Source organism: Camelus bactrianus, chromosome 4 (assembly GCF_048773025.1).
Source record: "Camelus bactrianus isolate YW-2024 breed Bactrian camel chromosome 4, ASM4877302v1, whole genome shotgun sequence".
NCBI classification, from domain to species: domain Eukaryota; kingdom Metazoa; phylum Chordata; class Mammalia; order Artiodactyla; family Camelidae; genus Camelus; species Camelus bactrianus.
Genome location: NC_133542.1, coordinates 19,241,696 through 19,256,909, shown reverse-complemented (window position 1 = coordinate 19,256,909; position 15,214 = coordinate 19,241,696). Strand labels below are relative to the sequence as shown.

Below are 15,214 nucleotides of genomic sequence, written 5' to 3'. Positions count from 1 at the left end.
CTTTGCATATGATGATAGAGATCCAGCTTTATTTTTCTTCATATAATGAGCCAGTTTTTCATCCTTTCATTGTTACGGAGTGTCAACCTTTATCGTATATCAAGTTTCTGTATATACCTTGCTCTGATTCTGTATTCTGTTCTTTTTGTCAATACTGTATCATTTTTATTCCTTTGTCTTTATATTATGTCTGATTGGTAGGGTAAGTTCCCCCTTGTGGAATTTTTTTTCTTACAGTTGCTTATTTTTTAATAAAAAACTTCAGAGTAACTGACTTCTTAAAAAAAATTTGCCTGGAGTTTTCATGGAATCAAATTAGATTTATAGATTAATTTGGGGAAAATGGATGTTTTCAATATAAATTCTTCTATCAGTGAGCATAGTATATATCTCCATTTTTTAGATCTTCTTTTATGACTTTTGTTAAGAATTTTAAATTATTCTCCATAAGGTTTGTACTTTTTTGTTGAGTTAATTATATTCCTTAAGCTATTGTGGGAAAGAGCTTATTTTATATTTTCAAATTGGATATAAAGAAGCATTATTGATTTTCCGCCCCATTATGTCATTATGGAAAATTTCAAACTTAAGGCCAAGTTTAAAGATTTTTCTCCTTTACAGTAACACCCAAATATCCATCCCTACATTCTACAGTAATGTTTTTCTCTTCTTGCTTTATCACCCATCTGTCCCTTCATCCACCTACCAATCCGTCCTATATTTTTATTCATTTAAAATAAAATGTAGACATTTAATACACTTTCCCCCCATAGACTTCAGCATTCATATCATTAGCTGGAGTTCAGTATTTACAGTTTTTTTCCTTCATGTTAAATGTATATCCAGTAAAATGTACAAATCTTAAATGTACTATTTGAAGAGTGAATTCATACCTTTGTGCAAACCAAACCCTTATCAAGATACAGAACATTACTATTACCTCAGAAAGTTCTCTTAATGTCCCTTGCAAGGGCCAGCCCTCACCCCATCCCCATCCAGAAGGAGAGGGAGAGAAATGAGATGAAAGTAAAATAAAGAATAGAGGAGAGTGGAAATGACTAGAGAGAAAAACAGAGATTTATAAGGGTGAAAAGGGCATTATAAACAATTACAGGTTAATACATATTAAAATGCTGGGATTTTTTAACTAAGAAAATTAGTGAAATATTTTGCTTTCCATCTTCCTTCATAGCTTTATCTTTAGAGTTTCTCCAAAGCTGAAGGGACCTTATATTGAACTATAATGACCTTCTCTAGGTCTCTTCATTTGTAAAGTTTTGGACGAGAGAATGAGAGCAGGAGTGTGTGTGTTTGAAATGGACAGTATTTCTGTGGATTTGTATAAATTATTGTTGGCTATTTTACCATAGAATGATTCTAAATATGATGAAATTTAGAGGCTTCTAGGGCTTTTAAAGGCTTTTTTTTTTTTTTTTTTTTTTTTTGGACTGATCCGTATTTAGCTTTTTTATGAAACCAAGTACCTCTGGTGACAGTTTACAGAGTGGCAGCATTCCATTGACAAGTGAACCTTTGGAACAGAAACCCATATCCAGTTCAGCAGAACCTGACTTGATCAGCTTTATGGAGTTCCCAAAACATAACCAGACCATAACTGAAGAAACCAGCTCTTCAGTTGAATCAAGGTACCAGAGGGTATAGAGAACCCTTCATAATAAATTGTACCCTTGTGAAAACTTAAAGGTTTTGGCTTATATAGGCATACGTTTTGACATTTTCAAAATTTTAACCTTAAATTGTTACTACCATATATTATTTAAATATCTAATGACTGAATCTGATGATAAACCGTTTTCAAAACTGTGTGTAATGTTTTACAGTGGTCTTTTACAAAATGAACTTGTCAACAGTAAAAAAGTATTTTCCCCTTTAGTGTAGTCATTGCCAGTTTCCAGACATATTTTCTTTACTATGAAGTATACTTTTTACTCTTAAATATTGAATCAAACATTTTTTGAGAGCCTGTTGTATCCTAAACATTATGCTGAACAGTAAAAAGTTAAAATAAATAAAATCTGCCTTCTGTCCTTAGGTGGATCATGGCCTGGTAGAGATTAGATACTTATCAATGAACTCACATTACATATTTGAATGTATTATACATACTTCTAGGTGATTTTGTTTAATAAAGATGAAATAATGTTTTAGCGAAACAACTGAATGGGCATGTAATCTTTTTAAAATAGTACCTATTATCAGGGGAGGGTATAGCTCAAGTGGTAGAGCACATATTTAGCATGCAAAAGGTCCTGGGTTCAATCCCCAGTTCCTCCATTAAAATAAATAAACCTAATTACCTCCCCCTCAAAAAAACCCCAAAATTTTTTTTAAATATTTTAAAAAATAGTACCTGTTATCTACCATATATGCTCTTCCCTCCCTTCACCAGAGTCATTCATTCCATCCCGTTATTCTGACCAATCTCACAAAAATGCCTGAAGAAATATTAATTTTTCTACAGTGGTACTGACTCTCCTCAGATATATTCAGTAGAATTCATTGTAGAAAATACTCTGACTCTACAGATTGTTTCACACAATCTAAACACAGCATCTCTTCATTTTTTTTAAGTGATGAAATAATGAAAACCAGTGGAGATGTCCAAAGTATGAAAATTTCACCTGTACCTAATAGTTTATCAAAACGAAATGTATCTTTGACTCGAAGTCACAGTGTTGGAGGTCCCTTACAAAATATGGACTTTTCCCAGCGACCGTCTCGTGGCATTTCAACAGTTAGTCTTCCGAACAGTCTGCAGGAAGTCGTGGTATGTAACAAGGTTATATTTATACTGTGTGTTCATTTAAGTATTTATTAAAACAGCACATAATTCTTCTGTAGTAGGTTTATTTTACTCATGTGAAAAGTGACAGTTAAAAGTTCTTAGTATGTTTATAAAAAATGTTTAAAACTTCAAATATATAAAAAAAAATAAGAGTATGAGTCTCTTTGACCCATCATATAGCTTCAGTAATTTTTAACTTACGATCATTCATATTTCTTGTATACCCTCATTCACTTGTTTCTTACATCTGTTTGAAGCAAATTTCGAACCACATACATTCCATTTGTAAATATCTCAGTATTTATCTCTAAAAGATAAGGACTCATAAAAATACAATGCTATTATCAGAGCCCCCAAAATAACAAATAATGGTAAATTATTCAGTCTTTGTTCAAATTTCTAATTGTCTCAAAAGTGTCAAGTATGTGTATGTTTAGTGGTTTGATAAATCAGGATCAAATAAGGTCCAAGCTTTGTAATTGGTTGATGTGTTTTTTTGGTCTTTTTAAATCTGTAGACTCTTTTTTTCCATTGCAGCTTGTTGATTATAACCCCATAAATTGGTAATTGCAGCTAGAAGCTTGATCAGATTCAGGGTTTTTTTTGTTCCATCTTGCTCATTGGTTTATTTTTGTAGGACAGCTTCATCAGTGCTGGTATGTCCCTGCAGTAGGAGACATGAACTATCTTTGTGATGTTAGTAGCTAGTAATGCCTCAGGTTATCCATATAGAGCTATAAAATGATAGTCTAATTGTGTCATCTTCTTTATTATATGGAATACATCTATAAAGAGAAACTTCCCCCATGTCTTCTGTCTGGTTTTCCAAAGATGCAGTTTATATTGGAAAGGCAAGATAAATGTTTGATGTATTTTTCCTTTTATTTACCAATTTTCAAAGTAACAAGTTGAGTTCCTAGCATTCTCCAAGGTGATCAGTTATCTGAAGCAGTAGCATGTCTTTATGAGCTCACTGACTTAAACAGTTATGTCTACATCTATTGCTGCTGTTGTCCTAGTGGAAGCTTATATTACTCCATCTGTGCTCAGCTAGAAGCTTCTGCAGGTTGGTGCCTTAGCCCTTTCAACACAACTCTAGTACCCTTTTTGTAATTTTTTTTTTAAAGCTTCCTTGCTTTCTTCTATTGCAAGATGTTTCATACTCATGTTATATATTTCTTTCTCTAGATCTAGAATCAGCTATTTCTTTAAGAAACCTTGGTTCCTTTTAGAGGGAAACAGTATTTGGAGACCTCAATCTGGGCACTATGGGTACTCATTAATCAGTTGGTCATAAACGTTTTATTCTATAATATGCACAACTTACAAAATCTAGGTTGGGTATGTTTTTCATTCATTGTTTCATTTGATTTATAGAGTTGCTCTTTAACTACATTATAGTTTTTGTTGCAATCAAATGTAAAAACAAGTTAGATATAATTCTAGGAGTCATCAACGATAGTAACACAAAAAAGTGGCTCATCTGTTAAGAATTGTGGGAGGAAAAAGTCACATTTTTTGGTATCATTATAAAACATCAGAAATGCAAAGTTCTTTAAAAATTGAAAAGGAAAAATCAATCATACATAGGCTATTGCTCTTAATGTGATAAACTCTCTTTAAAATAGGGTCTAGTATATGGATTAATAATTTTCATTTGTAATCATTTAACTTAAGAATATTTATGATTAAGTATTTTTTGTTTTTGTAGATTTTCATCAGGGTGTTCTACTGCATGTAGCAATGGCCCTGAAATAGCTGAATTTGAAAGGATAGAGAAGCATAATTTCATGGATACCTACTCTGAAACATATGTAATTAGATAGTATTCACTTCTTTTTGTATTTTTATTTTTTTAAGGATCCTTTAGGAAATAGACCCAATCCTACCCCCGTTTCCGTGCCCTACTTGAGTCCTCTAGTGCTTCGTAAAGAACTTGAGTCTTTGCTAGAAAATGAAGGCGATCAGGTGATCCACACGGCCTCTTTCATCAATCAACATCCAATCATTTTCTGGAACCTTGTTTGGTACTTCAGACGTTTGGACCTTCCTAGTAACTTGCCAGGACTTATCCTCACATCTGAACACTGTAATGGAGGTGTACAGGTAGGATACCAACTTCTGTACTTAACACTACATTGGTGTTGGTTAGGATGAGGCTTGATTTCAGGTAACAGGAAGTAAAGAACAATAGTGGCTTAACAAGTCATAGGTTATTTCTGACTTAAAAATTTAGATAGGTGGTCCAGGGATGGTATAGGTGTTAGGCACTTGAGATCCTTCTTTTTGCTCAGCAGTGCATGACCTTCATCTCCAGGCTTTACACCTGCTACAGGATAACTACCTCCAAGCTATCACGTCCACATTCCAGCCAGCAGTTAAGAAGAAAAATGGATGATGAAGAGTATGTCCTCTTTCTTTAGGGACAGTTCCTGGAGATGCACATAATCTTTCCACATGTGTCTGTTTGGCCTGAACTTATTTAGATGATCATGTCTAGTTGCAAGGATAGCTAGAGAAGGTAGCGTTTATTCTGAATTACAATATTCCCAGCTGAAATTCTCACTTTAAAGGACTCATATTAGCCATATTTTTCAGATGACATAATCAAAAGTTAGACAGGTTATTTTGGCTAGGTGACTTACCTAATAAGTAATGGGGGGGGGCCGCTAAGATCAGTCTGGCTCTGTGACTCTGAAGCTCCTCCTCTCCTTGAGCTGGGATCCGTGATTCCCCTGGAGACAGTAAGCTTCTCATTTGATGACATTGAATATTGAGATACCACAATACCCTAAACATACACCAGTGGCACAACATAATCTTTTCATGTGGCTGCTGTGCTGGTTACCAAGTTGTCATTCAGTCCTTGAGTCAGAATGAGAAACATGCACGTCAAAGAATAACATTCATAATCAGATATAAGTAGAAATTAAAATGTTTGCTCAGAACTTTAGGTTCAGTCTTGAAAGAACGAAACTGTTTTTATAATCAGGCTTTGCTAGGCTCACTAGTATTATTATGCTTGGGGTACTAATACTTTGTTGATCTTTTTTAGCTTCCTCTGTCATCCCTGTCCCAGGATAGCAAACTCGTGTATATTCAGCTGTTGTGGGATAATATCAACCTTCACCAGGAACCAGGAGAACCTCTGTATGTCTCATGGAGGAATTTTAGTAAGTAAAGTACTGTTAAAGACAAAAGACTCAAACTGAAAACAACCCAAATACCCATCCACATGGGAATGCATAAGTAAATGACAGCACAGTCCACCCACGTAGTAGAATACTATTTAGCAACAAAGAAGAATGGACTAGTGGAGGAAAAATAGAATTAAGGAGATGAGAAATTATTTTGCTTTATTTTTAAATCTCTGATTTTTCATATCTCTAAGATTTTTTCCATTTTAGTTCAAATTTATTTGCTGCTGCACTGACCCATTTATCAGGTCTCCAGCTGAGTTGAAGTTTTTTTGTGTGATTTTGGTGATCTATCTGTCAAATACCAATTTGGTTAGGTGTTTGGAGAGTAAATTCTGTATAGTGAGTGTGTTGGTATAGATCATAATTTCAATTGTATGGATACTAGTCTCAAAGATTCTGGCTTTATTTTTAGTCTTATATTTAGAACATATTTTTGTAAGGGTTTAAAGTATTATCCGGTATTTAGAAGCCCTGTGAATCAATAAGGAACCACAAACAACCCAGCAGGTAAGTGAGCAACTATGTCAATAGGCAGTTAATGGAAGAAACATTAAAATGCACATACAAACTGTTCTTGCTAGGGCTGCCGTAACAGAACACCACAGAATGGGTGGCTTAAACAACTATTTTTTTATTTCTCATGGTTCTGGAAACTAGAAGTCAAAGCTGAAGGTGCTGGCAGTTTTGGTTTTTCTTGAGTCCTAGTTCTTTGGCTTGCAGATGCCTTTTACCTGTACATGCCTACGTCTTCCTGGTGTCCTCTTTTCTTCTAAGGACACCAGTCACATTGTATTAGGGCCTCCACCCTCATGACCTCATTAACCTTAATTACCTTTATGGACTCTACCTCCAAATAAAACCACATTTAGGGTTAGAGCTTCAACATACGGATTTGGGCACACATAATTCAGTCCATAACACAAACATAAGAAAAAGAGTTCAATCTGATTATCATTTAGTGAAATAGAGCTTTGTTTTTTGAGAAAGGAAAATATAAACTTAGATACATCGATATGGCAAAAAATTTTAATAATTAACACAGTATTGTTGAGGATATGAAGGAAAACATTTTGATATATACTGTTAAAAGTATAAAATGATAGAATTCTGGAGAACAGTACGAGGTAGGGGTACGTTCCAAGAGAAGGGCAATTGTTTCCAGCCCCAGCTCCAGAGCAGTGGCTGAGAATTTTGCCCAGGGGAGAGGCAGGTTATAAGAGCAAAGAGCTCTGAAATTCTCCCCAAAGGAAATGACTTTATTTGGAATGGACTGTGGAGAAGTTCAAGCCTGAGAGCACTCTTGCAAAGAGTGGAGGCCAGCATTGCCCTGATACAAAAACCGAAGCCATACAGGAAAACTAAAAATCTGTATCACTTATGAATATAGACATAAAGATCCTCAGCAAAATACTAGCAAACCAAACCCTGCAATATAGAAAAGGGATTGTACACGGTGACCAAGTGCTGTTTATCCCAGGCATGCAGTGTTGGCTTAGCATTTGAAAATCAATTAGTGTAATACTCTGTATCAATGAAAGACAAAATCCACATGATCATCTCAATAGGCACAAAGGATCAGTCTTAATCTGTTTGGGCTGCTATAACAAAAAACTGGGTAGCTTAATAAAAGGTTTTTAATTTATAAAATTTTTGTCACAGTTCTAGAGACTGAAAGCCCTAGACCAGGGTGCCAGTATCATCAGTTGAGGGCCCCATGTGGGTTGCAGACTTTTCATATCACATGGCAGAAGGGGTGAGGGATCTTTCTGATGCCCCCCCCCCCTTAAGGGCACTAATCCATTCATGAGGACTCTGCTTTCATGATCTTATCACCCCCAAAGGCCTCATCTCCCAACACCATCACATTGGGCATTCATCTTCAACTTACAGATTTTGGGGAGACACAAACATTTAGACTGTGGCAGGATATGAATAGACAGTTCTCCAGAGATGCACAAATGGCCAAAAGCAAATGAAAGGATGATCAATATCACTAGAAATCAAAGACATGCAAGTCAAAACCACATAGAGATACCACTTCATACTACTAGATTGGCTGTAATCAAAAGGACAGATACTAACAAGTAGTAGTGAGGATATAGAGAAATTGGAACCCTTGTGCACTGCTGATTGGAATCAAAAAGTTTCCCAATTCCTCAAGATGGTAGAGTTACCATATGACACAGCAGCTGCACTCCTAGTTATATGCCCGAGAAATGAAGACCTACATCCACATAAAACTTGGTACACTGTTTTCAGCAGCTTTCTTAATATCCAAACAGTGGAAAAAATGTAATGCCCATACAATGGAATATTACTTGGCAATAAAAATTAGTGAATACTGATACATACTATTAAATGGATGAATTTTAGAACATTATAGAAGCCAGTCACAAAAGAGAACAGAAAGTATGATTCCATGTATATGAAACAGAATAGGCAAATTTGTAGAGGCAGAAAGTAGGTTAGTGGTTATCTAGGGCTGAGGGGTTGGGAAGACAGAATGACTAATAGGTGGGTTGTTTCTGGAGGTGAAAAAATGTTCCAAAAATTGTGGTGATAGTTGCACAACTCTGTATTAAGGAACAGTGAAGTTGCATTATTATAGTTGGGTCATATATGCTCTAAAATCACAGCCTAGCATCAAAATCAAATCTGTTTAGCAGGTAAAAAGAGCTAAGTTCAAAACCCACAGCCACCAGTGTTTCCTCTTGTATTGTGAGAGAACTTTGCTTTATGCCAGGTGCTTAAAATGAGGCTACCTAGGGAGCTTTTGGGTACATAGTCCCAATTCAACTAACATGGGTGTGTGTAATACAATTTATAGCTGCTGGGATTACCTGCAGTGTTAAGGTTTTCTTTTTCCAGGCCAAGCTTACATCATTGATTTTGTGTATTTTTAATGTTAGTATAATTCAGTTCAAGTATGCCACTGAAGCACTTTTATAATCTATGAAACCTGTACAAATAATTGTTCATAATAATTCTAGAATTGCCTGTGTATCAATTAGGATTATATGCTGCTGTGTTCAATAGAAAACAACAGAATCTTAAAACAGGTGAAGATTATTCTCTCACATAAAGAATTTATGAAGTAGACACTCCAGACCTAGTAGAGGCAGCTCCTCTATCATCAGGAACCCAGGCTCCTTACGATAGGCACTTTTTCCATCAGTAAGGGTGGTCACAAGATGGCTGCTGGAGTACAAGCTATCACAACTCAGCCTAAGCAGGAAGCCCTAAATTCAGGGAAAGGGCAAAGGGACAGACCTCTTCTATCTGAAAAAAGCAAGAAAAGTATCTTTTAGCTGCTCACATTGCTACATAATTTTACTTGTAAGGGGAAGGTGATGTTGAATAGACAACTAGAAAAATGCTACAACTCTGGGGAAAAAAATCAGTAATTAATGTGAATAAATGTATTCATTATTACTGTGTTCTTATTACTAGATTCTGAAAAGAAATTGTCTGTCCTGTCAGAGGAACAGCAAGCAACAAGCACTTTGGTGGAAACCATCAGGCAGAGCATTCAACATAATGATGTTCTTAAACCCATCAACCTGCTTTCACAGCAAATGAAGGTAGCCATGAAAAGACAGAGGTAATAAATCCAGTATTTTCTGCTTGATGTCACTTGAAATAATTTCATGTTTTCTAAAAAATTATCTTAAAAAATATTTCTAGTTACAAAAGAAATACTCATTGTAGAACATCTGATTGTTTTAGGAAGTGCTAACCAAATGTATACATTCATATTAGAGTACAAACATTTTAAGAGTGTCTCAGGGAATAGATTAAATTTTAGCAGTTCGATCATGTCTAAAATGCACTGAATCTTTGGGAAACATTACTGCTCTTCACTGGAAACCTATAAACATGTTAACGTTGTACGTACGTACTACTTGGTCAGGCCCTGACACATATCTTGAGTTTAGGAGAAGAGAAACAGTTTAAGAAGTGATGGAATTACAAAGAAATATAGAGCTGTCCTGATCCTCTTAACTGTTTATTGTCTGCTAACAAGCTTGGATCAGTACTCATCTCAGTCTCAGCATAAATGAATTTTGTAGACGCTTCAGAACGGGGTACATAATAAATTCTATCAAACGTTAACAGTGTCTCCAAGCGCCCAAGTTTCTTCAGTAATGGCATTTTTGAAGATAGTCTCAGACGTGATAGGGGAAGAATTCGTCATGAAAGCAGATAGATCCTTTTGTAATCTCAACTGTTGAGGTAGAGATTCTATCTTTCACAGGTTTAAGAGCAGCCAGTTTTGAGCATCTATAGCTTAAGGGCAGGGAAGGAATATTAGAAATGACATGTATGGCTTCTGAAGCTTCTCAAGAAAGCTACATGGAACATCAGAATCAGCATTACCGTCTAATTTTTTTTCCTCTATGTAAATAGTCAGAAATCAGTTCATAAGTTTACCCCCCTTTTTTAACAGCTTAGCCAATTCATTTTCAGTTTCATTTGTGACATTTTTATGTTCACAAACCAAAGTTGATTTATCTTTTACTATTGGGTTAGTTTCATACTGTGTGTCCAAGGGCTTTAGACTCATAACATACTTAGAAGCCCATCTGTTACTTTGTCATGTGGGAACACTGCTTTTTAAAGTTTGAGTTAGAATTTAGAATTAAAAGTTACCTGTTAGAGATCCATGGACCCTTCACCCAGCTTCTTGCGAAAGTGACATCTCATATAACTGTAGTGTAATATCAAAACCAGTACACTGACATGGGTACATTACTGTTAACTACAGAACAAACTTTTTTCACTATTTTAAGGAACCTTCATATGGTATTTTTATGCCCTTTGACTATTAACCTTAAAATACTTATTTTATAGGAGTTTATACAGAGAAATCCTCTTCTTATCATTAGTGTCTCTTGGAAGAGAGAATATTGATATCGGTAAGTTGGTTATTTGGGGATTAATGGGGGTTTAGTTTTATTTCCTCAATTTTAAAAATCCTAACTGGTATGGGTAAATACTCCACTTTGCCTTTAAAAAATACCTCCACCTTTAAAGATGTATATAAAGTGATTTGACTACCATCTTTTAATGCATAGCTTTTGTATTGAAAATATCTTTCAGAGGCTTTTGACAATGAATATGGACTTGCATACAATAATTTACCTCCAGAGATTCTTGAAAGGTTGCAGAAAATTGATGCTCCACCAAGTATCAGCGTGGAGTGGTGCAGGAAATGTTTTGGAGCACCTCTCATTTAACAGGTTCAGTAGATTTTTGACACATAAAGCTGACGGAATAGATTAAACCTGGAGACAGTAAAGGTTTATTCCAAATCATGAATTGGTGAAAACTCTTGGGACAATATATAATGAAATATAATTCATACCAAATCATCTCAAAATGTAAAAATGCCATTAAAATGCCCCAGGGTTTATTGATGTTGAAGATGTACAGCCTCTGTGTATCTGGTGGGAATTGATTTTGGGTTTCTCAGTTATCTGTAGTAGTTTAGAGAAACCGTTTTGCTATTGAGTTTGGGGAATGGCACATTTTAAAACTTGCCTAACCCCAAAAGAAATGAAATATCTCAATTGTAAGAGCATCTATTTGTGTATGTGTGTATATATGTGTGGCTATGTACATGTGTACACAGCCATGTATTTATTAAAATTCTTAAGATTGCATGTTGCAATAGTTTTCTGAAAGGGGTCTCCAACAATTAATTGACTAATGACTATAGGTGTTTCATAGGTATCTCAAAATTATCCTTTATGTGATTTATTATCTTCCTTAATGGATTGTATCTTGAATATCCAGTTATTTTCTTTTAGCCTCTTCCCAATACCTTGTTAATTTGCAAAGACTTTAAAAATGTTGTAATTTGAGTGAAATCAAATCAGCTTCATAATTTAGAAAATTGAAACAATTCTTGTGTATACTGTCTTTGGCCCTGAAATTGTTCAGGCACATAAATTGTTGCTATTGGGTCAGTTTTAAAAACCTGTGGGATAAAGTTGCACTGCACACATAAATTCTATTCTTGTATAATACTTAGATTTGTATACCTATTTTTTGTGCATTTGTAAATACAGGGTTTTTTAGGTTGAATCATTTAAGTCTTAAATTTAAAACTTTTTTAAGCTTGTTGTCGGTAGGCTTAAGAAAATCATGACCTCAAATGTCTCACTCTTGACATTCATCATGCCTTAAGATACCCCTTAGACACAGTAAACTTGCCTTACCTCTCTGCGTCGTTTGAAAAGCCAGTGGTTGCGTGTGCCTGCTTCACAGAAATCATGCAGACTAAATCAGGTAATAAAAATTATTTCCAGATGGTACAGTTAACAGCACATATCTCCCTTTTATCACTATAATCTTTTAAAAATTGTTACTGTTATCAATCGTTTCACTATTTCAGGGTTAATAGGACCTATGCAAATTCTAGTTTCAATTTATCGTGAAAGTGCTAAGTGAAAGAACTTGTCATAAACTATGTACAATTCTTGCCTTAAAAATGGAACTTTTGCACTCTCTCAGTATGTATTTGTACAACTTAAGACTTGGTACTAGGTTTAATACCTAACATTTAATGCCCCAATAGAAAGTTTGGAATTACCTTGCATATATTTAAAAAAGTTGATTAAAATGAAAACTTCAAGTTTGCTATACTTATCTGTTCCATTTTTAATGCTCCTGAAATGTGTAGTTCAATTTTTTTGTAATCTTTAAAATAGTTGTTTCTCCATTTCTTTGTAGTCTTCATAAATTTAAATTACTTACCAAAGCACTTTCCACTAAAAAGCCTGTGATGATCTCCTTACATATTTAAGAATATTTGGCTATATTATATGAAATTATAAACTTTCTAATAGCTTTATATATAAATTAATAAGTCATTATATATTGGAAAGCTTACCCCGTGGCTGTCATTTAGAATAGAGGCTGATTTGTGCTATAATTGCTCAAAGGCCTTTTCTAAATACAGAAAGGATACTAAAAATTTACAGCAGACAGAAAACCAGGTATCAAGTCATTATCTACAGGTTTGGAAATGTCTAGAATGACTTGTATGAGACTCAATCCCTGAGAACTTCTGAAAGCACTCTTTCAAATAAGCCCAGACTGTTTAGTATTACCTTACACTTGTTTTGGATTTGGCATTTAACTGCATATTGGCTGACTATACACCAACCTGCAGAACCATAAATCTGCCATAAATTTGGGATATTCAGTTGTTAACCCTTTTATTCCATTTTTGGCACATTTAACATTTCTGCCGTGTTAAACCCTCAAAATATTTTCACTATCCTTTTTTAAAGTTCTGATCATCATCTGCCAGATTCCATGAGCTAAAATAGTCTAGGCCAGCCATTATCTGTTCACTTTAGTGACTGTACTCCTTGAAATCAGAAAGCAGCATAAAGTTCTCATGTTTTATGCAGTAGAATCACCCCAGGTATCAGTCAGAATTCTAGGCTTACACCAGATCTGCCTTTTGGCCTGTAAGTTACCCACTATGATTCAAACCATAGTTTATCAAACTATGCTATACTATGATATACTATGGTTGGTTATCTTTTTAAAATGCTACAAATTCTATTTCTATTTACATTAATATAAATTAGTAATATATGATTATTAGTAAGTTAAACATAGAAAAGTCTTAAGAGCAATGGGAATCTCTAATAATAATGTTGCTTCTTACAGTACAGTCCAGGGGCTGGCATTATTGGCTTCCTTGGGAAGTTTTCTGAATTGCAATCTACTTTGTGCCAGATCCCCAGGTGACCTATTATGCACACTTAAAATTGTGAAGCACTGCTTCAGTCTCTACATGTTAAAGCCACTTGAAAATTTTACTCACCTGTGGTTAAGATACTCTAGCAAAGGAGCTCCTTTTCTTCACCCTTACTAATGTGCCTTAAGACCATCTCTTCTGTAATGTTTGAAAGGAGGTTCTAAACTGCAATTACTAAAGAAACTAGATGTGGTACATTAGAAAAAGTACTTTCTCTCTGCATCTTTCATTGATGCAGATTTCTAAAAACAGGCACAATCAACTCAGTATGAAACAGTAAAAATATGAATAACCATTTACTAGAGTTGAAAAGCTTTCTGTTAATGCATTAAATTTGCACTGGTTTTAAAAGCTTTGTGAACTATTGTGAGCTATTTTAAAATGGTATCCATTCACTATGCTTTTAACAAGGTATCCTTTTTACACATGACAAATGTCCATCTTCACAAGGGCACTTTTTGTGTATTATGTATAGATCTTTAAGGGAAATTGTATTCCTCAAAATAAAGTGTATCAAAGATTAATAGTCCTAGTCATTTATTTCCCCTACATTGTTCCATGCCTTGCTGAAAAGGTAATGTCTTATGCTAAAAATCTTTTTCTAAAAAGACTCTCCGCCAGGTGGTGTTAGGAAAGGGGGAGAGCTGGAAAGCCACATGTAAACCAATGAAGTCAGAACACTTCCTCATACCATACAAACTCGAGAACATCAGCAAAACATTCTGAGTCTCCCAAGGCAATAGAAATAAAAGCAAAAATAAACTGAGACCTAATCAAACTTAAAAGCTTTTGCACAGCACTCTAAAACGAAACAACCCACAGACTGAGTTATCTGCAAAAAAATGTGACCAACAAGGGCTTAATTTCCAGGATATACAAAACACCTCATTTAACTCAAAAACAAAAAGCCCAATTAAAAAATTGGGAGAAGACCTAAATAGACACTTCTCCAAAGACATACAATGGCCAACAGTCACATGGAAAAGATGCTTGACATCACCAATTATTAAAGAAACCCAAGTCAAAACAACAATGAGGAATCACCTCACACTAGCCGGACAGTCCACAAACGATAAATGCTGGAGACTGTGGAGAAAAAGGAACCCTCCTACACTGTAGGTGGGAATGTAGTTTGGTGCAGCCACTATAGGAAACAGTATGGAGATAAACTAGTTTAAAAACTGAAATACAGTTTTCTCTAAATATGTGCCCAGGAGTGGGGTTGCTAGATCAAATGGTAACTAATTGGAAAAGATACATGCACCCCAATGTTCATAGCAGCACTATTTACAATAACCAAGCCATGGAAACAACCTAAATGTCCATCAACTGATGATTTAAGATGTCGTGTGTACACACACACAAATGGAATACTACTCAGCCATAAAAAATGAAATGCCATTTGCAGCAACACGGACGAATCTGGAGATT

General features: G+C 35.0%; 1 protein-coding gene across 3 annotated transcripts in view; it reads left to right on the top strand.

The window, feature by feature from the left end:
- The window catches only part of DENND4C (DENN domain containing 4C), a 95,576-nt gene extending 81,269 nt beyond the window's left edge, over positions 1-14,307 (top strand). For 2 of the 3 annotated variants that reach the window (XM_074361520.1, XM_074361522.1), the window contains 7 exons: positions 1,464-1,646; positions 2,593-2,788; positions 4,667-4,912; positions 5,862-5,979; positions 9,457-9,607; positions 10,858-10,922; positions 11,107-14,307. In XM_074361520.1, the coding sequence (XP_074217621.1) occupies positions 1,464-1,646; positions 2,593-2,788; positions 4,667-4,912; positions 5,862-5,979; positions 9,457-9,607; positions 10,858-10,922; positions 11,107-11,243 (1,096 nt within the window). In that variant the 3' untranslated portion in view covers positions 11,244-14,307. The remainder of the gene's footprint in view (positions 1-1,463; positions 1,647-2,592; positions 2,789-4,666; positions 4,913-5,861; positions 5,980-9,456; positions 9,608-10,857; positions 10,923-11,106) is intronic. The other variant, XM_074361521.1, reaches the window with a different exon arrangement.
- Positions 14,308-15,214: the final 907 nt, after the last annotated feature.